General features: G+C 39.4%; 2 protein-coding genes across 6 annotated transcripts in view; one reads left to right on the forward strand and one right to left on the reverse strand.

Annotated features, from left to right (window-relative positions):
- CCDC146 (coiled-coil domain containing 146) overlaps positions 1-3,759 on the reverse strand; it is a 165,942-nt gene extending 162,183 nt beyond the window's left edge. For 2 of the 3 annotated variants that reach the window (XM_055420696.2, XM_055420697.2), the window contains exon 1: positions 3,568-3,759. The gene's annotated coding sequence lies outside the window, so the exon portion shown is untranslated. The remainder of the gene's footprint in view (positions 1-3,567) is intronic. The other variant, XM_055420695.2, reaches the window with a different exon arrangement.
- A 215-nt stretch (positions 3,760-3,974) lies between these two features.
- Positions 3,975-27,164, forward strand: part of FAM185A (family with sequence similarity 185 member A) — a 76,049-nt gene continuing 52,859 nt past the window's right edge. For all 3 annotated transcript variants that reach the window (XM_055420716.2, XM_055420715.2, XM_055420717.2), the window contains exons 1-4: positions 3,975-4,642; positions 10,083-10,192; positions 15,635-15,727; positions 21,440-21,578. In XM_055420716.2, the coding sequence (XP_055276691.2) occupies positions 4,213-4,642; positions 10,083-10,192; positions 15,635-15,727; positions 21,440-21,578 (772 nt within the window). In that variant the 5' untranslated portion in view covers positions 3,975-4,212. The remainder of the gene's footprint in view (positions 4,643-10,082; positions 10,193-15,634; positions 15,728-21,439; positions 21,579-27,164) is intronic.

Here is a 27,164-nt window from a genome sequence, read left to right on the forward strand (position 1 = left end):
TGAGTTGCCAGTGAAGTGAAAGTGAAGTGAAAAGTGAAAGTGAAGTCACTCAGTCGTGTCCGACTAGTAGCGACCCCATGGACTGCAGCCTACCAGGCTTCTCTGTCCATGGGATTTTCTAGGCAAGAGTACTGGAGTGGCTTGCCATTGCTTTCTCCGATATATGCGTTAGTATACTATATTGGTGTTTTTCTTTCTGGCTTACTTCACTCTGTATAATAGGCTACAATAGAACAGTCTTGGGAATCTGTGGGAGAGGGTGAGGGTGGGATGATTTGGGAGAATGGCATTGAAACATGTATATTATCATATGTGAAACGAATCACCAGTCCAGGTTCAACACATGATACAGGATGCTCAGGGCTGGTGTACGGGGATGACCCAGAGGGAGGATATGGGGAGGAGGGAGGTGGGAGGGGGGTTCAAGAAGGGGAACACATGTACACCCGGGGCGGATTCATGTCAATGTATGGCAAAACCAACCAATATAATAGTGTAAGGTAATTAGCCTCCAATAAAAAAAGGAAAAAAAATGAAGTAAACATTTCAAGTTGAAAAAAAAAAGAAAGGCAAAGGAGAAAAGGAAAGATATACCCATTTGAATGCAGAGTTTCAAAGAAGAGCAAGGAGAAATAAGAAAGCCTTCCTCAGTGATCAGTGCAAAGAAATAGAGGAAAACAAGAGAATGGGAAAGACTAGATATCTCTTCAAGAAAATTATAGATACCAATGGAACTTTTCTCAAACATGGGCTCAATAAAGGACATAAATGGTATGGGCCTAACAGAAGCAGAGGTATTAAGAAGAGGTGACAAGAATACACAGAAGAACTGTACAAAAAAGATCTTCACAACTCAGATAATCACAATAGTGTGAACATCACTTTGAGCCAGATATCCTGGAATGTGAAGTCAAGTGGCCTTGGGAAACATCATTACAAATAAAGCCAGTGGAGATAATGGAATTCCAGTTGAGCTATTTCAAATCCTAAAAGATGATGCTGTGAAAGTGCTGCACTCAGTATGCCAGTAAATTTGGAAAACTCAGCAGTGGCCACTGACTGAGCGCCTTCACTTTCACTTTTCACTTTCATGCATTGGAGAAGGAAATGGCAACCCACTCCAGTGTTCTTGCCTGGAGAATCCCAGGGACGGCAGAACCTGGTGGGCTGTCATCTATGGGGTCGCACAGAGTTGGACACAACTGAAGCGACTTAGCAGAAGCAGCAGTGGCCACAGGACTGGAAAAGGTCAGTTTTTATTCCAATCCCAAAGAAAGGCAATGCCAAAGAATACTCAAACTACTGCACAATTGTACTCATCTCACAAGCTAGCAAAGTAATGATCAAAATTCTTCAAGCCAGGCTTCAATAGTATATGAACCATGAACTTCCAGTTGTTCAAGCTGGTTTTAGAAAAGGCAGAGGAACCAGAAATCAAATTGCCAACATCTGTTGGATCATCAAAAAAGCAAGAGAGTTGCAGAAAAACATCTATTTCTGCTTTATTGACTATGCCAAAGCCTTTGACTGTGTGGATCACCACAAAGTGTGGAAATTCTGAAAGAGATGGGAATACCAGACCACCTGACCTGCCTCTTGAGAAATCTGTATGCAGGTCAAGAAGGAACAGTTAGAACTGGACATGGAACAACAGACTGGTTCCAAATAGGAAAAGGAGTACATCAAGGCTGTATATTCTCACCCTGCTTATTTAACTTATATGCCTAGTACATCAAGAGAAATGCTGGACTGGATGAAGCACAAGCTAGAATCCAAGATTGCCAGGAAAAATATCAATAACATCAGATATGCAGATGACACCACCCTTATGGCAGAAAGTGAAGAAGAACTAAAGAGCTTCTTGATGAAAGTGAAAGAGGAAAGTGAAAAAGTTGGCTCAAAGCTCAACATTCAGAAAACTAAGGTCATGGCATCTGGTCCCATCACTTCATGAGAAATAGAGGGGGAAACAGTGTCAGATTTTTATTTTGGGAGGCTCCAAAATCACTGCAGATGGTGATTGCAGCCATGAAATTAAAAGACACTTACTCCTTGGAAGGAAAGTTATGACCAACCTAGATAGCATATTAAAAAGCAGAGACATTACTTTGCCAACCAAGGTCCGTCTAGTCAAAGCTATGGTTTTTCCCGTGGTCATGTATGGATGTGAGAGTTGGGCTGTGAAGAAAGCTGAGCACCAAAGAATTGATGCTTTTGAACTGTGGTATTGGAGAAGACTCTTGAGAGTCCCTTGGACTGCAAGGAGATCCAACCAGTCCATCCTAAAGGAAATCAGTCCAGAATATTGATTGGAAGGACTAATTTTGAAGCTGAAACTCCAATAGTTTGGCCACCTGATGGGAGGAGCTAACTCATTTGAAAAGACCCTGATGCTGGAAAAGATAGAAGGCAGGAGGAGAAGGGAATGAGATGGTTGGATGGCATCACCGACTCAGTGGTCATGTGTTTGAGTAAACTCCGGGAGTTGGTGATGGACAGGGAGGCCTGGTGTGCTGCTGTCCATGGGGTCGCAAAGAATCAGACATGACTGAGCGACTGAACTGAACTGAACAACTAAGTTGAGTGCATTCTCAACATGCTTAAACCAATGCCTTTTGCAAGGTTATTCCTGTGGGATTTTATTAAAAAGACAGTTTGAAGATCAGTTTGAATAATTATGATGAAGTGAAACACAAAGCCAAGGACAGTGGGAACTTGATGAACCTAAAAGCTTGCACCTATCATGCTGCTGCTGCTGCTAAGTCGCTTCAGTCATGTCCAACTCTGTGTGACCCCATAGACGGCAGCCCACCAGGCTCCCCCGCCCCTGGGATTCTCCAGGCAAGGACACTGGAGTGGGTTGCCATTTCCTTCTCCAATGCAGGAAAGTGAAAGTGAAGTCGCTCAGTCGTGTCCGACTCTTCGAGACTCCATGGACTGCAGCCTACCAGGCTCCTCTGTCCATGGGATTTTCCAGACAAGAGGACTGGAGTGGGGTGCCATTGCATTCTCCGCACCCATCATGAGTGAGCCTTTATAAGGAGGGAGATGGACTAGGACAGAAAGGAGGAAAGGATAACTTAAGAAAAACACTGTATTTTTAAACAGGTAATGGCTTGCGAAGAACTCTGTGACTTGAGCCCCTGAGGACTTTAACTCAGTTCATTAGGATTTTTAGATATAAAACTAATATAAACTGCAACTTTACTGCCTGTGTACCGGTGTTTACATCCACTATCTCATTTGATCCCTAAAAAAAAAAAAAAAAACAAAAAACAACCTTTGAGGCAAGACAAAGAAGGTGTTATTGACTTAATTTTAAGCGCAAGTAGTTAAAACTCAGATACATTCAATGACTGGCCCGAGGTCATTTAGAGTCTGAAAGGAGACAGGACGCTAATGCTATTCCTATATTTGCTCTCGAAGAGGGAGTTTCCTTTGAGAGCACTAATGAGTCTTTTACCTCTTGCAGGAGTATTCTCCATCCCAGGGTAACCCGCATTAATTTAATGACGCTTGGAGCTAACCACTCACTGAGGGTACTCCTATTTTAAATCACGTTCTCACCTTTAAAAGCGCAGTTTCTTAGCTCTTCTGTTCGTCCTGATTCTTATTTAGGCTCCTAATTTTTCTCAGTGGATGTTCCTCCGTCTCACTCCAAAGCTCCACCCTCTTCGGAGAAGTCGCGTCTTTGGTATCCAAGGAAACCAAGCAGCCTGGCCCATCTTTTGATTTCCTCGCTTTCCATTGGCCAGGGCCGGTGTAGATCCCCACCCCCAACACCGTCCTCCAATGGCTAATGGGCTTGAGGGAAAAGCGCAGGCCTTCCGAGTTCCGTCCAACACCTGCTCTAACTACCCTTAGCTTCCTGCGCATTGCCTTCTCGGAAATGTAGTTTCTCAGTTGCCCGAGCCCTTCAACATCTGGCCACCATTGGAACTACCTATCCCACCGCCCTTTGCGAAAGGGGCGGGAGTAGGCGAGGGGTTCGGGTCAGGATGGATACTTAGAACTTTAAAATTCCAGTTTGCCGCCCAGACCCGTGTAGCTGACGTTTACATTGCTGAACGAGGTGTCCAGTCTTGCTGTTGCTTCAGCAAACCCTCTTATCAAGTTCCTCCCTTTTGGCTTGGTCAGCACAGCGGCAAGCCGACTGGACGTGGGGAGACTAACCCACTTGATAAGAGGGTGGGGGAGAAAGAGGGGCACGCCATGTTCCCCTTCTCGGGATGGGGGCTGGGCTGCCTCCGGCTCTGTCTGCTCAGAGTGTGGACCGGCGACGCCACCGGGCGCTGGGCATGTGGGACATGTCAGTCCCGGCTGTACGGCTCAGGTGGGTCCCAGCCCGAGGTCTCTAGGTCTGACCCTGCGCGCGGGATTCTGAAGGAGTGGGCGCTGCTGGTGAGCCCTTTTGGCCGGCTGCGGGCGCGGCTCCCATGCCACCTGACCGTGAGGCCCCTGGACCCCCTCACCTACCCAGACGGCGATCGCGTGCTGGTCACAGTGAGCGGAGTGGAGGGCGGGGCGCGGGCCCTGGCCGGCCTGCAGGTGAACTACGACGAGGCGCAGAAGGAGGTGACCATCGTGGCTGATGTCATCGACCACCAGGCGTCCGTGGAAGTGAACGCGCCCCTGAAGTTTGGCAAGTGACTGTAAAACGGGTTTGGGGCCCGGGGCACACCCTGTGAACTTCTGAAATTAGGCCGACGTGCATTTTTAATTTGTCCCTTTGGATCTGACTTTTCAACGTAATTTACTCTTGACCCCTTCAGAAGCTATGTCTTTTTTTTCTGTTCTGCTTTGGGTTTCTGAGGAGCAGTTAGGAATTAAGTTTTAAGTTGTAGCAATTTTATAAATCTAATAGAAACATTATTTGGAATAACCTAAGCCACATAACCTTGGTTGGCAATATAATATCTCTGCTTTTTAATATACTATCTAGGTTGGTCATAACTTTCCTTCCAAGGAGTAAGCGTCTTTTAATTTCATGGCTGCAATCAGCATCTGCAGTGATTTTGGAGCCCCCAAAAATAAAGTCTGACACTGTCTCCACTGTTTTTCAATCTATTTCCCATGAAGTGATGGGACCAGATGCCATGATCTTGTTGACTCACTGGAAAAGACTCTGATGCTGGGAAAGGTTGGGGGCGGGAGGAGAAGGGCGCGACAGAGAATGAGATGGCTGGATAGCATCACTGACTCTATGGACATGAGTTTGAGTGAACTCCAGAAGTTGGTGATGGACAGGGAGGCCTGGCGTGCTGTGATTCATGGGGTCGCAGAGAGTCGGACACGACTGAGCGACTGAACTGAACTGAATTGAAGCCACATAACATTTTTTTGTCCTATCGTCCTTTGACACTTTGTTCCTATTTGTATTACTGCACTTTGTCCATAGCAAAGTGTTTTATTTTTCAGGGTTAAAGTATCTGGGTAATCCATTGAGTGGCATGGCAGGCCGTCCACATTTCCCCTTGCTCATGGCCTGGGGTCTGTTCCCCAAACAACCTTGCCTATAGTATGTTCCATGTAATCTGGACCAGTGTTTGGTTTCTAATAGGCACCCGGCTTCTTACTGGAAACATCAGCATTCATTTTGGCCTAAGTAAATTATCTGTGAGTTGCAGACTTTGAAGAAAAACACATAGTTAGATTGTCCCAGAAAGGTCAATTGATAATGGCGGCCAGATATGTTTTCTAGGTGTTTTGAGTTCCATGTTATTTCTCACATGGAAGCCACAGTTTCTGCGACACTTCTCTAGGAAAGTCTTCCCAGGTTCTCTGCCTTCCTAGGACGGAAGGAAGATACTATTAATGATCATAATAGCAGATAACACTTCTAAGATAATCTTTTCTAATTACAATTGCACTATATTATCAACACTGTTTTTGTCACCATTTTCGATAACAGAATTGAAATACAACAAGTTTGTTGACCCCCTAGTGGTAAAGAACCCACCTGTCAATGCAGGAGACTAGGGACAGTGGTTCAGTCCCCTGGATGAGAAAGATCCCCTGGAGGACAGCATGGCAACACACTGCAGTACGCTTGCCTGGAGAATCCCATGGACAGAGGAGCCTGGTGGGCTACTGTCCACAGTGTGGCAAAGAATTGGACATGACTGAAGCAACACAGTACATCACAAGTTTCATATACTGACTATTTAGTATGGGTGAACAAGTAGAGGAGATCCATGCCCTCATGAAACTTAATTTCTAGTGGGATAGATCAAAAAATATGCCTGTAGTCTCTCAGATATAAGGTGGTGGAGCTGAGATTTGAACTGACTGAAGTCTGCTGAATAACTATAACTATGCTTTATTGCTTCTCAACTTTTTTTTAAACTAACCTAGATGAGTAAGAGACCCTGATCTCAAAATATAAAAGTCTACAGTGGGGAGAAAAATTTGCTAATGCATTAGATAGTACAAAATAAACTGAATATTGAAATAGAGATAAGCAAAATTTTATGGCAGCTCAGATAAAAATGAACTACCCAAACCTCATTATTTGTGATTCCTCTTTTTAGAGCCAGAATCCCATTTCCAATTTTACTGTTTCAGTGTATGTATTCCACAGGCCCCTCAAATCAACATAGTTGTTTTCTTCATACTCAACTCATGTTCCTCCAGTTTGTCTATAACTGTTTCAATGAAAGCGTGAGAATAGCATTCAGTTCAGTCAGTTCAGTTGCTCAGTTGTGTCCGACTCTTTGCGACCCCGTGAATCGCAGCACGTCAGGTCCCCCTGTCCATCACCAACTCCCAGAGTTTACACAAACTCATGTCCATCGAGTCGGTGATGCCATCCAGCCATCTCATCCTCTGTTGTCCCCTTCTCTTCCTGCCCCCAATGCCTCCCAGCATCAGGGTCTCTTCCAATGAGTCAACTCTTCACATGAGGTGGCCAAAGTATTGGAGTTTCAGCTTTACCATCAGTCCTTCCAGTGAACACCAGGAGACTGATCTCCTTTAGGATGGACTGGTTGGACCTCCTTGCAGTCCAAGGGACTCTCAAGAGTCTTCTCCAGCACTACAGTTCAAAAACATCAATTCTTCGGCGCTCAGCTTTCTTCACAGTCCAACTCCTATATCCACACATGACCACTGGAAAAACCATAGCCTTGACTAGACAGACCTTTGTTGGCAAAGTAATGTCTCTTTTTTTTTTAATATGCTATCTAGGTTGGTTGTAACTTTCCTTCCAAGGAGTAAGAGTCTTTTAGTTTCATGGCTGCAGTCACCATCTGCATAGATTTTGGAGCCCCAAAAAATAAAGTCTGAGACTGTTTCCACTGTTTCCCCATCTATTTCCCATGAAGTGATGGGACCAGATGCCATGATCTTAGTTTTCTGAATGTTGAGCTTTAAGCCAGCTTTTTCACTCTCCTCTTTCACTTTCCTCAAGAGGCTTTTTAGTTTCTCTTCACTTTCTGCCATAAGGGTGGTGTCATCTGCATATCTGAGGTTATTGATCTTTCTCCTGGCAATCTTGATTCCAGCTTGTGCTTCTTCCAGCCGAGCATTTCTCATGATTTACTCTGCATAGAAGTTAAATAAGCAGGGTGACAATATACAGCCTTGATGTACTCCTTTTCCTATTTGGAACCAGTCTGTTGTTCCATGTCCAGTTCTAACTGTTGCTTCCTGACCTGCATATAGGTTTCTCAAGAGGCAGGTCAGGTGGTCTGGTATTCCCATCTCTTTCAGAATGTTCCACAGTTTATTGTGATCCATGCAGTCAAAGGCTTTGGCATCGTCAGTGAAGCAGAAATAGATGTTTTTCTGGAACTCTCTTGCTTTTTCCATGATCCAACAGATGTTGGTGATTTGATCTCTGGTTCCCCTGCCTTTTCTAAAACCTGCTTGAACATCTGGAAGTTCATGGTTCACGTATTGCTGAAGCCTGGCTTGGAGAATTTTGAGCATGACTTTACTAGCGTGTGAGATGAGTGCAATTGTGCGGTAGTTTGAGCATTCTTTGGCATTGCCTTTCTTTGGGATTGGAATGAAAACTGACCTTTTCCAGTCCTGTGGCCACTGCTGAGTTTTCCAAATTTGCTGGCATATTGAGTGCAGCACTTTCACAGCATCATCTTTCAGGATTTGAATAGCTCAACTGGAATTCCATCACCTCTACTAGCTTTGTTCGTAGTAATGCTTTCTAGGGCCTACTTGACTTCACATTCCTGGATGTCTGGCTCTAAGAGATTGACACACCATTGTGATTATCTGGGTCGTGAAGATCTTTTTTGTACAGTTCTTCTGTGTATTCTTGCCACCTCTTCTTAATATCTTCTGCTTCTGTTAGGTCCATACCATTTCTGTCCTTTATCAAGCCCATCTTTGCATGAAATGTTCCCTTGGTATCTCTAATTTTCTTGAAGAGATCTCTAGTCTTTCCCATTCTGTTGCTTTCCTCTATTTCTTTGCACTGATCTCTGAGGAAGGCTTTCTTATCTCTCCTTGCTATTTTTTGGAACTCTGCATTCAAAAGGGTAATGTCTTTCTTTTTCTCCTTTGCTTTTCGCTTCTCTTCTTTTCGCAGCTATTTGTAAGGCCTCCTCAGATGGCCATTTTGCTTTTTTGCATTTCTTTTCCATGGGGATGGTCTTGATCCCTGTCTCCTGTACAGAGCACGAATCTCCGTCCATAGTTCAGGCACTCTGTCTATCAGATCTAGTTCCTTAAATGTATTTCTCACTTCCACCACCACTCAATATCTAGCTTTAACTTCTCTACCCACCTGTTGAGGGTATAGTATATTTAGAATCTGTTTTCTTCTCCCCATGCCTGTCTTTACTGCCTGAGATCAAATTTCAGTGGCCTGAGATCAAGCCACTACTTAATGGCTAAAAATTTGCCAGTTACATTTGCATATTGTCTTTTATGTTTTTTATAGTAATCCAAATCAAAACATTACCTTTATAAAGACTGCCATATACACAATTGTAGAAGCTGATCTTTATACCGTAACTATTGGAATTGTAGTGTTAGGCTCCAGTCGTTTGTGTTGGGGGCAACATTACTTCGCTGGTCTGGTTTAAGGAAAATCATCAATATTTGAATTAGGTATTAAGTATTGGTGTTTTAAATTTTTATACAGAGACATCTCAGGTTACATATTAAGTTGAATTTAAGGTTAAAGTTGGGCTTCCCAGGTAATGCAGTGATAAAGAATCTGCCTGCCAGTGCAGGAGATGTAAGAGACTTGGGTTTAATCCCTGGGTCAAGAAGATCCCTAGGTGTAGGAAATGGTGGCCTGCTCCAATATTCTTGTCTGGAGATTTCCACAGACAGAGAACCTGGTGGTCTGCTGTATGTGGGGTTGCAAAGAGTCAGAGACGACTCAGCATGTACGCATACACACAAGGTTAAACTTTCAAGCTAAGGATGACTTATTTTCTAAACTTTTTTCATGTATATTACTGTTATCCACAATTTTGAGGTTTTAATATTATTCAGTACTAAATTTTTCAGAGTTGTTCTACTCTTTTTATTACTTTAGATTACCTTGTGATACAGCTGCATGATAATATGAAAGGTTAGAGGTAGGATTTGAAAACCTTAGTCATGATCATGTACACTGATACATACATTTCTTCTACAGTATGCTTTAAATTTGAGGGAGGTTTGGAAACAAATCTTTGAACTTTAAAAGAGAATTGTCTAACTGACGTATCCAGTTCACCCTAATGATGTTAAGTTGCTGTATTCTTACTCAAATTTGTGTGTGTGTATTTTCTCAGTGAGAAAGAGGCTTCTATGATCTCTCCCAGGTGTGCCTATAAGAATTTGGAATCTTGGACCTCCTTTGCTTACCTCCTATGTTACTTCCTTTCTTTAGATGATAGAGGCCAACAGAAATAACTGCTTTTTAAAAACTGGTAGAAAAGGGCTTTACATTTGGTCCTGCTGTGGTGGAGGTCCCTTACCTTTAGAGAGAGACTACTGACAACTGTGTTCTTTCCAGAATTCTGTGACGTTATGAACATGACTGAGGAACTGAGTTTCTGCGGGATACTTAAATGCTTTGGAGCCATTAGCCATAGTAACTTGGATTTTCTTTTTTCCATTTGTAGATTTGAATATCCAGTCATCAGGGTCTGGCTGTGTAAAGGTCCAAAATATTGAGTGTGATAATTGCAAAATTGAAACTGAGCAGGGGACGAGCATCTTACAGTCTGTTAAGGTATATGTATTTTTCTAATTTTGTTTTAATCTTATTTTTTAAAACACTTTAAACTGTGAACCATGGCATCTAATGAAGGCTGTTATTCTGAACATCATTTACTGAAAATATTGAGTATCATTTATTCATCACTTAGAAATTCCTTGTAAAACTTTTGTTTTAAAATCAGTTTTGTTATGACACTGTAGAGGTTCTAGCAACTTTGGAGATTTTCATCATATTACATTTAGATTTCATTTCAAACTGTACAGCAAAACTCATAATACATTCTTATTATTCTTAGATCTTAACAAGTTTTAGAAATTAAAGAATGATTTTCTTACATTTATTAAGGAGTAAGGAAAAGTCTTTAAGAATTATAAATATGCTTAAAATATTGTTAATCAAAATTATAATGTACTAGGTAGCCCATTACTTAAGGATTAAGTAGGTATTTTGCTAAACAACAAAAGCTTCATTTTGTGCTGTAACACTTTTATATTTAATTTTCTTAAAGTTAGATTTGTCTCAGCTCTGCTGCTGCTGTGTCACTTCAGTCGTGTCCGACTCTGTGTGACCCCGTAGACAGAAGCCCACCAGGGTCCCCCGTCCCTGGGATTCTCCAGGCAGGAACACTGGAGTGGGTTGCCATTTCCTTCTCCAATGTGTGAAAGTGAAAAGTGAAAGTGAAGTCGCTCAGTCGTGTCTGACCCTTAGCGACCCCACGGACTACCTACAGCCTACCAGGCTCCTCCATCCATGGGATTTTCTAGGCAAGAGTACTGGAGTGGCTTGCCATTGCCTTCTCCGTGTCTCAGCTCTAAATGATTTCAAATGCATATTGATAAACTTAGCTTATTCTTACTGGTACTTCTTATATTTGCATATTCAAAACTCAATACTTTTGTGAACTTTGTTAGTATTGTTGAAGAGAAGTCAGTCATCTCTGCTTCATAACTGCAAAACATTTTCACTTTTAGTTTCATAAGCACTAATTAGAATGATTAATTGGATGCATTAGATTTTTTTTTACATTATTTGTTTTGTTCCAGCCACCTTTGTTTACACACCTACCTTTGTCGTCTGTTCACATGTGATCCTTTTCAATACATTGAGTTGCACAAATATCAAAAAAGATTACATACCCTTTTGGAAAAATGAGATGGTTCCAGTTCTTGTGAAAGATTGCATATTGCGGTTTTCATGTTGAATGACTAACTGGATGAGAATACCATGGTTACTTTTTGTTCTTATAAACGTATTGTTCACTCATCAATGCTTGAATTTCAGAACACTCATCTAGAATATTGTCCCCTGGAGACTCAGAGTCTTAGATTTTCAGTTTCACAATCAAAGTTAGAAGCAACTGTACTACTGTACTGCTGTCTTTGTCTTTGCAATCATCTTTCGATTCATCTGAAAATTCTGAAATACCTATTTTGTAAGTTTTTCTTTTTTCTATCATTATGTGCATAACATGAAAAATGATTTTTCAGCTTTGGCACTACTGCCATTTTGGGCTGGATAAATTTTTGTTGTCAGGGGCTGACCTATGCCCTGTAGGGTGGGTAGCAGTATTCCTAGCTTCTGTAAACAAAGTGCTAAGAAACAGTCCTCATTTAGGACAGTGAAAAATATCTCCACACATTGTCCTCAGGGGGGCAAAATCACCCTTAGTTAAGAATCACCATTCAAAACTTCCCTAGTAGCTCAGTCTGTAAAGAATCCGCTGCAATGCAGGAGTCCTCCTGTAATGATGGAGACCTGGGTTCAATTCTTAGGTTGGGAAGATCCCGTTGAGAAGAAAATGGCACCCCATTCCAGTATTCTTTCCTGAGAAATCCCATGACAGAGGACCCTGGCGGGCTAGAGTACATGGGGTTGCAATAGTTGCACACAACTCAGCAACTAAACCACCACCACCAAACACCATTCAAAGCAAGGTTATCATTCTTCTGTTGTCTTATTCTTTTAGACATTTTCTGTCAGAGTTAGGAATAATTGAAAAATGATATTGAAATAACTACTCGGATAATGAAGTAGCAAAATGTTTTGAGACATATGAAAAATAAGATTACTAAGATCCCATAATGTATTTTAGATTTACAAAGGAGCCCAGTGGACCATTACAGTAATTTTAAGATAGAATATGCTTATCCTATTTAAAAAATTAGTAAATCTTCTATTTATTTTTTTAGGATACCTCTTGCTGCTAAGTCACTTCAGTCGTGTCCGACTCTGTGCGACCCCATAGACGGAAGCCCACCAGGCTCCCCCGTCCGTGGAATTCTCCAGGCAAGAACACTGGAGTGGGTTGCCATTTCCTTCTCCAATGTGTGAAAGTGAAAAGTGAAAGTGAAGTCACTCAGTCGTGTCCGACCCTTAGCGACCCCACAGACTGCAGCCCACCAGGCTCCTCTGTCCATGGGATTTTCTAGGCAATAGTACTGGAGTGGCTTGCCATTGCCTTCTCCGAGGATACCTCTTAGAAAGAATAAAAGTCATGATACATCAGTCCTGCAAATAGAATGTGTTAGTGGCTCAGTTGTGTTGTACTCTTTGTGACCCCATGGACTGTAGCCACCAGGCTCCTCTGTTCATGGAATTCTCCAGGCCAGAATATGGGTTTGGTTGCTGTTTCCTTCTATAGGGGATCTTCCCCTCCGAGGGATACAACCCAGGTCCCCTGCATTGAAGGCAGATTCTTTACCAACTGAGCCACCAGAGAAGCCCACAAATAAAATAGTTAAAAAATATTCAAAAATTAAATTTGGGTTCACTGAATCTTAGTGATTGTTAGGAGAATTGAGTTGAGAGAATCATTCTTGAGATCTCAGAATTTAACTGACTAAAATTCACAAATGGGAACGCTTCATAAAATACCTGGTTTAAAGCTTTAAATATGGTATAATATTATTTCTAGTTAGTGATTGCCTTTAAGTTTCTCTTCCACTCATTTTAAGGATTTGAGATATATTTGATCTATGTAATGAGATGTTTATAGCAATAATAATAGCTACTGGTGGCTCAGTGGTAAAATCTGCCTGTTAATGCAGGAGACGTGAAAGATACGGGTTCTGATCCCTGGGTTGGGAATATCCCCTGAAGGAGGAATTGGCAACTAACTCCAGTATTCTTGCCTGTGAAATCTCAAGGACAGAGGAGTCTGGTGGGCTACAGTCCATAGGGTCTCCAAAGAGTCATACACAACTTAGTGACTGAACAAAAACAAACAAACAACAAAACTGTCTACTGAGTTCTTATTATATATCCAGAAACTTAGCTAAGCCTTCATTTATTCCATGAATTGTCTCCTTTTTATCAAGGAAGAAACTGTCAGAATCAGAGACTGAGGAACCCATTTAGGTTCCCATAGTTAATAAATAGAGCTAAAATTTGATTGGGTCTTTCTGCATTCCAAGCTTATGCTATTTTCATCTTTCTTTATTGTCCAAGCAAAATGTCTAGCAGTAGTACATTTTTTCAGCATAATTAGGGAATAAATAAGTAAACTTTTCAAGCAAGTCTCTTACCTCATTGAATGCCACATACTTGCATTTTTAAAATGCAGTAATAATACAAAAAAATAAAAAAATAAAATGCAGTAATAGTAGTTTATATTATACTAAATAGCTTCTGACTTATTTAAACATTTTAACTATTCCATAATATTTTTGAGCTTTAGACTTCTTTGAAAATAGGATGATTATTTACTTGGAAAAAATATACATGTATATGGAATTTTGCTTACAATTTCATAACTTTTGCAGACTCTAGAATGTCATGTAAGTTTGGTTAAGAACTCTTGTTGTTGTTCAGTCCTGTCTGACTCTGTGACCCCATGGACTGCAGCACACCAGGCCTCCCTGTCCTTCAGGTATTTTGGAGATAATCTTTTTTAAAGTTCATGAGTTACTTGTCTGCTTGATAAAGACTGTATTCTTAAATACAATTGGACTTCTGACTCATGTTTCTGTGGGCATGAAGTAGTCTACCATGCTGTAACATAAATGAACTTTTTAAGAGGGGTTCATTTTGCCCTTTTTACTGAATTTTTTGAATTTCATCCCTGGGCTGTTTTTACCTAAAGTTTTACTGTTGTTTTTTTTTCCTCTGAGTAAAGCAACCAGAAAGTATATGATTGTTTTGAACTTTTTCCCCTACTTTTTAGATACTTTTCTGTTGTTTGCTGTCTTTCATTCTCTGGTATTTACCTGTTCTTTTTCTCTTATACTTGTGGTAGAACTGAAGACTTATCCAGATATTAAGGTGAAGAAAGGTACTCTGAAAAATAGATCAAACCATCTAACAGCTCACACACAGCTGTAGTTTAGTTTTCATTTGCGTGGGTGACTCATTTCTATTCATTTACTGTAGGTTCCTTTCGTCTTCTGGCTCTGTCATCTATTAAAGCCTTATTGTGATACACACTCGCCTGATGGAAGGGCCAGAGCACAGAGAAGGCACATCAGTTCTTCTAAAAGCACAAGCCTGGGTATTAAACATAGCATTTCCACTTATATTCTATGGGCAAGAACTCAGGTGGCGCTAGTGGTAAAGAACCTCGCCTTCTAGTGCAGGAGGTATAAGTTTGATTCTGTTAGTTTATAATTTGCTGTTTTCCAGTATATCACCTGATAAAGTTGTTTAACCTTTTTGATTCTTGAATTTCTTTCTCTGTAAACATAATATCGGAGAAGGCAATGGCAAGCCGCTCTAGTACTCTTACCTAGAAAATCCCATGGACAGAGGAGCCTGGTAGGCTGCAGTCCATGGGGTCGCAAAAAGTCTGACATGACTGAGCGACTTCACTTTCCTTTTTCACTTTCACACATTGGAGAAGGAAATGGCAACCCACTCCAGTGTTCTTGCCTGGAGAATCCCAGGGACGGGAGAGCCTGGTGGGCTGCCATCTATGGGGTCACACAGAGTCAGACACGACTGAAGTGACTTAGCAGCAGCAGCAGCAAACATAATATGCATCACTCTGAGTTGTGAGAATTAAATGTTAGTTTGTGTAAAGTAGCGAACACTGTTACTGATGCAAAGAGAATGTTTGCATAGATATTAGCATAGATGTCATTGTTATTAATAATATTCATATTAATAATGATGAACAGTAACATTGATTATTGTTATCATCTTCATCATTTATGTTTAGTTAGCCAGTCACAGTGTCTTTGATTCCCACCCCTTTGTTCATTTAAGCTACTGAAACCCCTGAGTGTCTTTTTTTTTCCCTTTAGTCCAAACAGCTTTATTTAAGCCCTTTAACAGCAGTTGACATTCTTTTCTCACAGATGTTATTATTCAAAGCAGTACATTTCTATTTCATTCCTAGTTCCTCTGTTACTGCTTTATTATCATTGTTTAATGTAGAAATGTATAAAATGTTAAATATTTATTAGTGTAAGTCAAATTTATGTTCTTTTTCTATATGTGTATTTTGTATTTGTCTTTCAGAGTCAAAAATTACATGTTCAAACAACAGGAGGTAAAGTGATCTGCCTGGGAACAGTTTATGGAGATATAGATATCCGTGCATCAGATAAAAGTGTAAGATTGAAATTTTCATTTTTAGTAGTTGCAGTTTTGTCTCAGGTTGGCTCACATAGAGTGTAGATTCTACAAAATTTGTGGTATAACTTCCCCTTTTTAATGCATTTTAGTTTATTAGTAAATTTAAGTTTGAAATAGAGATGATTTAATATTATACAATTTAATTTTAAATTTGTGTTTTAAAACTTTTGTTATTTAGTTCCTTATTTGGAATCAGTAATATCTTTAAATACTTAATACTTGTTTAAAAATTTTTTAAATTGAAGTAGAGTTCATTTACAGTATTGTGGTAATTTCTGCTATATAGCAAAGTGATTCAGTTATATACACATATGCATTCTTTTTTATATTCTTTTCCATTATGGTTTATCCCAAGATATTGAATATAGTTCACTGTGCTATACAGTAGGACCTTATTGTTTATCCATTCTGTATGTAATAGTTTGTGTCTAACCCCAAACTCCCAGTGCCTTCTTCCCAAATATTTAATGTTTAATTCTGATTCAAAGAGATTTTTTTTTTGATTGTGGGTTAAAATTATTCATTAAGTAATACTATGAAGAAGTGAAGTGAAGTGAAAGTTGCTCGGTTGTGCCCAACTCTTTGTGACCCCAATGGACTATACAGTCCATGGAATTGACCAGGCCAGAATACTGGAGTGGGTAGCCTTCCCTTTCTCCAGGGGATCTTCCCAACCCAGGGATCGAACCCAGGTCTCCCGGATTGCAGGTGGATTCTTTTACCAGCTGAGCCACAAGGGGAGCCCCAAGTAATACTATAATTGGAATTAAATTTTTCTTAGTGTTCAGTTCAGTTCAGTTCAGTCGCTCAGTCGTGTCCGACTCTCCACGACCCCATGAATCACAGCACGCCAGGCCTCCCTGTCCATCACCAACTCCCGGAGTTCACCCAAACTCATGTCCACAGAGTCGGTGATGCCATGCAGCCATCTCATTCTCTGTCGTCCCCTTCTCCTCCCACCCCAACCTTTCCCAGCATCAGAGTCTTTTCCAGTGAGTCAACTCGTCGCATGAGGTGGCCAAAGTATTAGGTTTGAGTATTTTTTTTTACCCAATACCTGTTTATTTTGCCTTTAGGCAATTGAAGGATATTTCAAAACTCAACTTTCTTCAGTGTTTCCCACAAGATGGTGCCATTAGATAGCATTACTGTTTCCAAACGCTTTTGTTTGCCATTGGAATTTTCATTTTTATAAGACAGTTTGCATTTTTCATTCAACTTTTGTTGCTGCTTTCTGTGGTTTAACATAGTATTAAGAATAAAGGTATGATTTTGAAGTATAAATTGTCAACACTTTTTCAGCATAATCAGTAATATACTGAATCTTTTAGAAAAGTGTAAGCCACCTTTTGGGCTTCCCAAGTGACGATAGTGGTAAAGACCCCTCTCTGCCAATGCAGGAAGCATGAGAGACTCCAGTTTCATTCCTGGGTCAGGAAGATCCCCAGGAGGAGGGCATGGCAACCCACTTCAGTATTAATGCCTAGAGAATCCCATACCCCTGGAGGGCATGGCAACCCACTCCAGTATTCTTGCCAGGAGACCCTGGTGGTCTGCAGTCAGTGGGGTTGCAGAGAGTCAGACACGACTGAAGTGACTTAGCACACAGGCACAAGCCACCTTTTGGGGCTTCCTGGTGGCTCAGCAGTAAAGAATCTACTTGCAGTACAGGAGACCAAAGAGACATAGGTTCAATTCCTGGGTCAGGAAGGTTCCCTGGAATAGGAACTAGTAACCCACTCCAGTATTTTGCCTGGAAAATTCCATGGACAGAGGAGCCTCTCAGTTACAGTCCATGGGGTTGCAGAGTCGGTCACGACTGAGCACACAAGCCATCTTTTGTTTTACACTTAGATAATTTGCATGGCTCTTTCGTCATAAATTTGTTCAGTTCTATACTCAACTTTATCCTCAGATGACTGGTAGAGAGGAACTGGAATCCTATATGTAGATTATTGTTGGCATAATTAAACAAAGCAGGTTATCACACTAATTATTCCACCTTTTTACTTTTCATCACCTTTTCCTTAGAACCTGTGGGAGACTGTTTAAACCCAAACATTCAAATATATCTTTTTAAAAAGTGTTGAAAGACACTGCCTGGCTTTATGTGGCAGTTTTGAGATGGCATTTAGCTTCACCTCTCTGATTGTCAGAGAAGGCAATGGCAAGCCACTCCAGTACTCTTGCCTAGAAAATCCCATGGATGGAGGAACCTGGTAGGCTGCAGTCCTTGGGGTCGCTAAGGGTCGGACACGATTGAGCGACTTCACTTTCACTTTTCACTTTCACACATTGGAGAAGGAAATGGCAACCCACTCCAGTGTTCTTGCCTGGAGAATCCCAGGGACGGGGGAGCTTGGTGGGCTTCCGTCTATGGGGTCACACGGAGTCGGACGGAGGTACAAAAGGGAAATTGGACAACTGCAGTTGTAGAATAGTACATACTGATGTTCAGATGTAACTATCAAAGATTTAAATCATCATAATTATTTACTGTTTTTAATATTTTGGCCACAGTTTCCACTCATCATTTATCTTTTCTGTCAGCTTTCATGGTTTATTGAATATTCATTTATTCCTACTTTCTGTTTTTTTTGTTTGTTTCCTGCCTGAGTTTTGTGTTGTGCTAACAAATCTGTTTTGATATTTCTTTTAGTTTATATTATGTATAGTGTTAATTTTTAAGACATATTTCTAAGTTTGTGGGGCTTTATATAAAAAATGCTTATAAAATATATTATTAACTTTTAATATACAGCTTTCGTGGAAATGTTTTGGATATTTGAGAGATAGCCTAGTGAATTGGTTAAGAGCACAAAATTGAGCATCAGCGTACTTGGGTTTGAATCCTGGCACAGCCACTTACTAAGCTCTTTACTTTCAGATTAGTTATTTAACCTCTATGTATTTTGGTTTTCTGGAAAATGGAATAATAATAATGGTGTTAACTTCAGATGGTTGTCATGAGGATTAAATGAGTTAAAACATACTATAGATAAACTACTTAATACAGTGTCTGGCATAGCGAACTCTGTTGTAGTGTTGATGACGATGATGTTGATAGAGGTAAATGAAATACTGGAAAGGTAATTTGTCAAGTCCTAACCCTCCCAGTTAACTTGACTGAGACTCTTTCATTATTGAAAACATAGGGATGATGGTTTGTATTTTTTTTTTGCTCAAGAAGATTGTGAGAATCAAGTGAGCATGATAAATACTCAACAGTATTCTTTATGTATCATTTTATAAATTTCAGTATCCTAAGTTTGATACAGAGAAGATAGAAATCCATTTTATCTGATTGTTAAATGAATTGATGATATAGTTATCATTTGACCTTCCTTTCTTAGTTTGGACTACAAGGCCACAATTTTCCCTTAAAACTTCATTTTAATTTGATAATGTTTATTTATAATAACTAGACTTTATGAGAAAAAGTTCTTTTTGTGTAGGAAGGCAGATTAATTTATAGCAATATCTCTCTAAGAAAGGTATTTTTGAGTCTGCTTTTTGTTCTTTCTTTAAATAGCTCCTTTTCTTAACAAGCAAGCTGTACAGTTTAAATGAGTCTATTTTTTACTGTTTGTGCTATTACCATTAATATAAATCAGACCTTCAATATTTAAACTTTGGTGCCCTAAGTTTAATTGTTCCAGTTAGTATCTGATACAATGCATTATATATGGCCCTCAGTGAATTTTATATTTCTTTAAAGTAATTTTATTGATTGGTTAAAATATTATTGTGGTGGGGAGAGTTGTATTTTTGCTTGCTTTCATTTGCTTTGAGGATATTTTTTTAGCTTCCTACAAGGGTAAAATATTTAGTGTTTAATGAACAAAGTAAATTTTTAGCTTTTTCATAAATATATAAGGAATGTCTTAAAGGCTTGATTTGATTGTGGGGAGAGTCTAATCAAAAATTCCTCCTTTGCCACTTCATTTAAATTTCAAATATTCTTTCAATATTTATCTTTTGGTATTCCCTAAAACAGCCTCACTGTTTATAAAAAGTTAGAGTATTCATACTTGTCTGCTTTATGGAAATACTCGGAGAATTTGAAGCTATGCATAAAGCAACTTTTCATAAAGAAATTTTGTAGATAAAGGATAATTTTTTTAGAAATATTAAACGTTTACTGTTACACTGAAGAATGCAAAGCATGTGTAACCTCACAGATCTGAATGTATGTAAAATATCTGTCCTTGTTTGACAGATTTATCGAAACTAGATTTAAAGTAAATCTGTGAATCCATAATTAGTGAAAAGAAACTGTAGTAGATAAGAAGTAATTGGGTGTATTTAACATATCTAATAAAAGTCCATTAAAAAAGAAAATTCTATACTTCAAATCCAGATGGCAAAGTAATTCTAGTGTACTTACCATAACAACCTCTAGGTACTTTTATTTCTCTTTTCATATTTTAGTATTCTTGAAACTCAATTCTTATTAGATAATATTTTGCACTCAACAATTTTTGAAGGAAGTGTTAAGGTTGAATAATACTGATGCCAATGTGTTGAGAAACAAAAATGTTCTGTCTTTAAATACCTCAGTGTAATGCTTGAATCTGACCCTGGGCAAAACTGTGGCATGCCTTCCTGGTGATTTAGTTTTTATGTCAGCAATTTTATATTAACAATCACTTTATGCTTATAAAATATTTGCTTAAAATACTATAAAGATAATCTGAAGTTCTTATTTAGAATCTTCATTAATTAGATATCTTCATTTTACTTTGTGCTCAGTATTTGAGACATAAATGCCTACTAAATTTTGTTAGGGAAGCTTAGACGTAAATATAAAAGTATTTCCATTTTGCTCAATGTAAAACTACTGACTTTTGATGTAAGGGGGAAAAATTCTAGAAATAATAGTTTATTTACTGCATTAACAGATGAGAGGAGAAAAATCATATCATAGTCCAATAAAATCGATAAAGTATATGCTAAAATTTTAAACCCATTCATGATTTAAACAGGAACAGCAACAAAACAGATATGAAATAAAAGGGAACTTCCTTAGTCTAACAAAATGGAATCTAGAAGATCTCTATAGCAAACATCATACTTAATGATGCAGTGTTGTAAGCTTTCCCTCTGAGAACAGGAATTAGATAAGGATGCTTACTTGTAACCTCATCACTTCTATTCACTGTTGAATTGGAGTCCTGAGCTGGATAAGCCAAGACAGAGCAAGAAAAACAATATGAGAATTGGAAAGGAAGAAATGAAACTATCACTTGTAAACAATGTAATTATACATATAGAAAAATTATTTTAATTCAGGTAAATTATTATAATTAAGTGAGTTTAGTGAGGTTTTGGATTTAAGGTCAAATACAAAAGCCAATTAGATGAAATTATGTTTAAAAAATACCTTTTATAATGATATTTAGAAAACATAAAATATGAATAAATTTAACAAAATATGAAGAACTCTACATAGAAAATGTAAAACATTATTAGGAGAAAGTAAAGAAGATCTAAATAAATGCAGGAATATAATGGGTCTGTTCCACAGAGAATACACTGTTGCTCGTAATCATGTAATTAGAGCTGGGGAGTTGAAGTCAATAAGTTGATTGCATGCTGTAAATATTAGTTGCTAACTAATTCTGTTAGTACCATTTTCACTTTTTATTAGCCTTCATTTTATACTGATTTGAATCTTTCTCTTACTAGACTGTGACTGTAGATAAACTACAGGGAAGTTCTATTAATATATCTACTGAAGATGGTTTGCTGAAAGTCAAGTATCTTTATACAGAATCATCATTTCTGTCTTCTGCTGCTGGGGATATTACATTAGGAAGTGTTCATGGTAAGATGACAAAGGCCTAATACATCTTAGATATGCCATGTAACAAATTTTAAGAGATGACTCTATTTCTTTGTAGTTGAAGGAGGATCTGCAAATTAGGAAGGTGTCCCTCTAAATAATTAATTACAAACTAATCATCTTTAAAAACCCACAAAATAGTGACTCATAATGTTCTGAATTTTATTTTGTCAAGAAATTGAATATCATGTTGTTATACATGAAGTTAAAAATAATTCTGATTTTTAATGCATTTCCTTGTAAAATAGAACAGACAACAAAGAAATGTGTGCAGGAATATTCAGAGGAAAGCATGATGAAGTGAAAGCAGTGTTAAAAATTAAAGATGGGTTCTGAGTGTTTTATGTTATGATAGGAAAGCAAAGGACGAAATAAATTAATGAAACATTTGTGTGAGAGATTATAGCAATTCAGTGATACTAATTTTGGCTAAGTACTAGCACCAGATCCTCTCAGTGCCCTGCCATTTTCAGTGTTCTTTATACAATCTTACAACTTTCAAAACATGTCTCTGCAGTTAAATAATGTTACTTAGTTAACTTTTGTGTTATTGAAAGAAGAGAACATAATGGTGAAGTATTATGACCAACCTTGATAGTAAATTAAAAAGCAGAGACATTACTTTGCCAACCAAGGTCCGTCTAGTCAAGGCAATGGTTTTTCCCGTGGTCATGTATGGATGTGAGAGTTGGACTGTGAAGAAAGCTGATCGCCGAAGAATTGATGCTTTTGAACTGTGGTGTTGGAGAAGACTCTTGAGAGTCCCTTATACTGCAAGGAGATCCAACCAGTCCATTCTGAAGGAGATCAATCCTGGATGTTCATTGGAGGGACTGATGCTAAAGCTGAAACTCCAATACTTTGGCCACCTCATGCGACGAGTTGACTCACTGGAAAAGACTCTGATGCTGGGAAAGGTTGGGGGCTGGAGGAGAAGGGGACGACGGAGAATGAGATGGCTGGATGGCATCACTGACTCTGTGGACATGAGTTTGAGTGAACTCCGGGAGTTGGTGATGGACAGGGAGGCCTGGCGTGCTGTGATTCATGGGGTCGCGGAGAGTCGGACACGACTGAGCGACTGAATTGAACTGAACTGAATATGGCAGAGGGCATGCTGGTATTTAATGTCACTCAGCACCCTTCTTAATTTCCACATAGCGGATGATTTAAGTCCAGGCATGTTTTCTGAAATATATATGGATATTAATAGAATTAAGAATCTCTTATCCTGGCAGGTAGTGTGTACACATCTGCTAAATGCCTTTTGGACCATTTTCCAGGAGTTACAAACAAACTTTTGCTGTACATAGTCCACACTCATTTAACTTCTATAGGAAAGCCGAATATTGTTATCTATATACTTTGGTGAAACTTCCAGATTTTCATAATCAACATGAATTATTAAGTAGTATTAGAAAACCTGACTAGTGCTAACCATGCAGTATAGCAAACTGGCAAGAAGTCTTACAGTTAAAAAGAAAACTAAAAAAATGAGTACTTAAATGCTTGAAATAATTCTTGAACCTCGATTGCATAGTTAAACCTTGTCAATCATTCTTGTAGGCTGAAAGTATTATTTGAGACCAGAATAGCTTGTGTCCAGTAAGTAGCTGCTGCTGCTGCTGCTAAGTTGCTTCAGTCGTGTCCAACTCTGTCGACCCCAGAGACGGCAGCCCACCAGGCTCCCCTGTCCCTAGGATTCTCCAGGCAAGAACACTAGTAGAGCTGCACCTAAATAAAGCAAATAGTTTTCTTACTTATTCATCAGGTTTTGTTTTTTTTTCTTAACTCAGTTGTGCCTTGACTAGTTCTGGTACTTTGTAACTCCATATTTGAACAATGACTTATATGTAGGCATTGCATTTCTTAACTGTCAGTTGTAACTAAAAGTGCTGTACTTAATATATTAAGTAACTTTTAGTGGAAAGTCAATTCCTTACCATATTACATGTTGATTAACACTCAGGATAAGAACAGCTCTCTTCTCTGCAGTACTTTATATCATGTTTATTCTAAATTCATTAATGTTTAATTTTTTTTGTTTTAAATTAGTCAAAAATTGAACTTGGTACAATTTAACATCAGTAGTTTGCATGATGGTAAAACAAATTTACTTTTTTGAAACAGTCCTCAAAATACTCTAGGTCTCTTGATTAGTTACAGTGGCTGATATGGAAATAGATGGCTAGGAATAAAAGAGTTCATTCTTTAGCTTTTGTAAAGTGTTTTTTATTTACTGACCTCTACTTTAAAGTCAGGTAACTTTTCTTGGGTTGTTTAAGTCTAATCAGACCTGCATCCTCTTTCAGACTTTGTCTCTGGTTGGATTTTTGAAAGGAGACTGTAAGATGGAAATTCAGAGTGCAGCAGATTTACCAGGGAGGCCTCTGGGGCCCAGTGCTATACAAAGGAAGAAAGCCTGGTTTCCACAGGAGAGATTAAACTTGATGAGTCTCAACAACCCCAAAGGATGCTGTGAAGCTGAGATGGTCCTCAGAATTGTTTCAGTTTGGGATGAGGGGAGGTGGACCTTTATGTCCCCAGTCCTAGATGCAGGCTGCCCCTGAAGCAGTATGATCCAGGATCAAAATGGCTCTCTTCAGCTAAACCAGTTCCCTAAGAGGGCAGACAGCTGAGGACTGTCTGCCAGCAGGATTCCCAGTAGATCAGAAAACAAGCCCTTCAGTTACAGAGGGGATTCTGGATGACAGCGTACAGCATCCTCTACCTTTATATGTATTGATTCACGCAGTACCTTTTTGACCACCTATTGTGTGCCAGATTTTCAGGCCCCAGGGGTATGAAGTTGGGCAGGAGATGATGTCTGTCTTTAAAGAACTCATAGTCTAGTGGGAGGATTGAGTGTCATCTTTCTTGTTTATAATACTAGTAGAGCAGAAAGAAGTAGAAGGGAAAATTGATCCAGTTGCCACGGTACAAAAGGTTCCATTTGTACAAAGGTTGTGCAAATACAAAAGGTTGTTCAGCCCTGCTTTCTCTATCTAATCCATGGCTCTCACTCTACTCGGTTTTCCAGTGGTAGTCAGTATAAGAAAGAGAGAGATTTGAAAGGAACCATTTTTGTTTTTTAGTCACACCCAGTGCCTGCCTACTTTTTAAGTCACCTTTCAGAGAGGCCCAATTTTTTGCCTTTCCCTTATATGCCATACCTAGTTCCATCCTTGTCCCAAGGGATTATATGCACATGTTCCTTGAGTCTGGAGTGTGAAGATGGGATGGGTACAGAAGAGTAGCCAATGTGCTAGCCCTACATCCTAATAAGTTTAAAGATAGAGTCATGACTGGGGGAAGGAAGTCCCTATGTTCTAGCTACTGGAGTTTAGTAGGGAGAGATACCTCCCAAGGACCACCCTAAGCTGGAATGCTAAATATATGTTGCAGTGAGTTCTTTGTTGTAAGTGATGATGGTCATATAATGCAAATTAGATCCATATTTTGGTTGTATTTAAATTAACTAGCTTGGGGATCTTTTATGGGAAAATAGATTGCTGCTTCTAAACATCTTACAGAAAACAAACTCATAAGAATATATATATTCTAAGACCTGCCTGTTCAGGATTTGTTTAGTTTGGCTTCTTTTTCATAAGGTAGATTTTGTTTTTAATTCCAACATACAAATGTTGTAAGAGCCTTTTATACCACAAACATCATAACAATAACTGTCTTCAGATATATGAATTTGGAGCCCTTGTGTCAGTAGGGGTGTGTGTGTGCACTAAATTGCTTCAGTTGTGTCTGAATCTTTGTGACCCTAGGGACCATAGCCTGCCAGATTCCTCTGTCCATGGAATTCTCCAGGCAAGAATACTAGAGTGGGTTTCCTTGCCCTCCTTCAGGAGATCTTCCCGACCCAGGGATCGAACCTATCTCTCTTATGTCTCCTGCATTGGCAGGCAGGTTCTTTACCACTGCCACTGCCTGGGGATCCCATCAGTAAGTGGGTGGGTGTTTGTGTGAAAGCGTGTTGAAAGCAAACATTTATTGTGTGCTTCAGTGAGTCTGCTTCTTTTCCTTGCTGGGTAATTGGCTGTTTACAAATGAAGAATACAAAACTTAGAAATGTCTAATTGTTTGCTCTCAGTTATAAGTTATTAATGGAAGAGCAAGTATTCAATCCAGATTTCTTGACTTTTAGGGAGATGTTTGTACATAGCCATGGTGAATTTCTTGATTGCAACCCAAATTCTATCATCGCTTTGAGGCTTCCTGGGTTGCTCTACAGATGCTTCCTCTAGGCAAACGACACAATAACACAGATGCACTGCTTCAGATAGGTTCTAAATTGTAAATTCCAGTTTCAGGGTCATTTATTATGCCTTAAATGAGTTTTTGGTGTTCCTTAGAGTGTCTGGGTTCAGCCTAGCTCTGTGGAGCCAATCAGGTACCCAGTTCATTTTATAAAAGTGTTGCTGCTATCTTCAGTGTGTGACTTCAAAGGGTTCCTTCCATAAAGGAAGAGGGAGCTTGAAATTTATTTTTTATCTATGTATTATTTTTGTTCATATACTCTGATGCAAACCAGTACTGCTGAATACTTAAAAGACGATGCTCAGTAATGAAGAAAGGGAAAATGAAAGGAGTAATAAGTCTTTCCTGGCCTTACAAATTGACTCCTATATGTAGAGAAAAGAAAAAAAAAATCTGTCTTAAAGGTTTTTTGAAATGAAAATTTTAAGAATAGCTAGCTGTATTTGCTTAATAAGAAAATGAGTAACTAACTAGTAATATTTACTATTCATAATGTTGCTGCTGCTGATAAGTCGCTTCAGTCATGTCTGACTCTGTGCGACGCCATGGACGGCAGCCCACCAGGCTCCCCCGTCTGTAGGACTATCCAGGCAAGAACACTGGAGTGGGTTCCAGTTCCTTCTCCAATGCATGAAAGTGAAAAGTGAAAGTGAAGTCGCTCAGTTGTCTCTGACTCTTAGCGACCACATGGACTGCAGCCCACCAGGCTCCTCCTTCCTTGGGATTTTCAACGCAAGAGTACTGGAGTAGGTTGCCATTGCCTTCTCCATTTGTAATGTTAAATACTGCACAGTTGCACTCATCTCACATGGTAGCAAAATAATGCTCAAAATTCTCCAAGCCAGGCTTCAGCAATAAGAGAACTGTGAACTTCCAGAGTTCAAGCTGGATTTAGAAAAGGCAAAGGAACCAAAGATCAAATCGCCACCATCCGTTGGATCATCAAAAAAGCAGGAGAGTTCCAGAAAAAATTCTACTTCTGCTTTATCAACTATGCCAAGCCTTTGACTCTGTGGATCACAACAAACTGTGGAAAATTCTTAAAGAGATGGGAATACCAGACCACCTGACTTGCCTCCTGAAAAATCTGTATGCAGGTCAAGAAGGAACAGTTAGAACTAGGCATGGAACAACAGACTGGATCCAAATCGGGACAGGAGTACGTCAAGGCTGTATATTCTCACCCTGCTTATTTAACTTATGTGCAGAGTGTGTCATGAGAAATGCCAGGCTGGATGATGCACAATAACCTCAGATATGCAGATGATGCCACCTTTATGGCAGAAGAAGAACTAA

Source organism: Moschus berezovskii, chromosome 3, assembly GCF_049115385.1.
Source record: "Moschus berezovskii isolate FMDL1 chromosome 3, NW_MosBer_1.0, whole genome shotgun sequence".
NCBI classification, from domain to species: Eukaryota; Metazoa; Chordata; class Mammalia; order Artiodactyla; family Moschidae; genus Moschus; species Moschus berezovskii.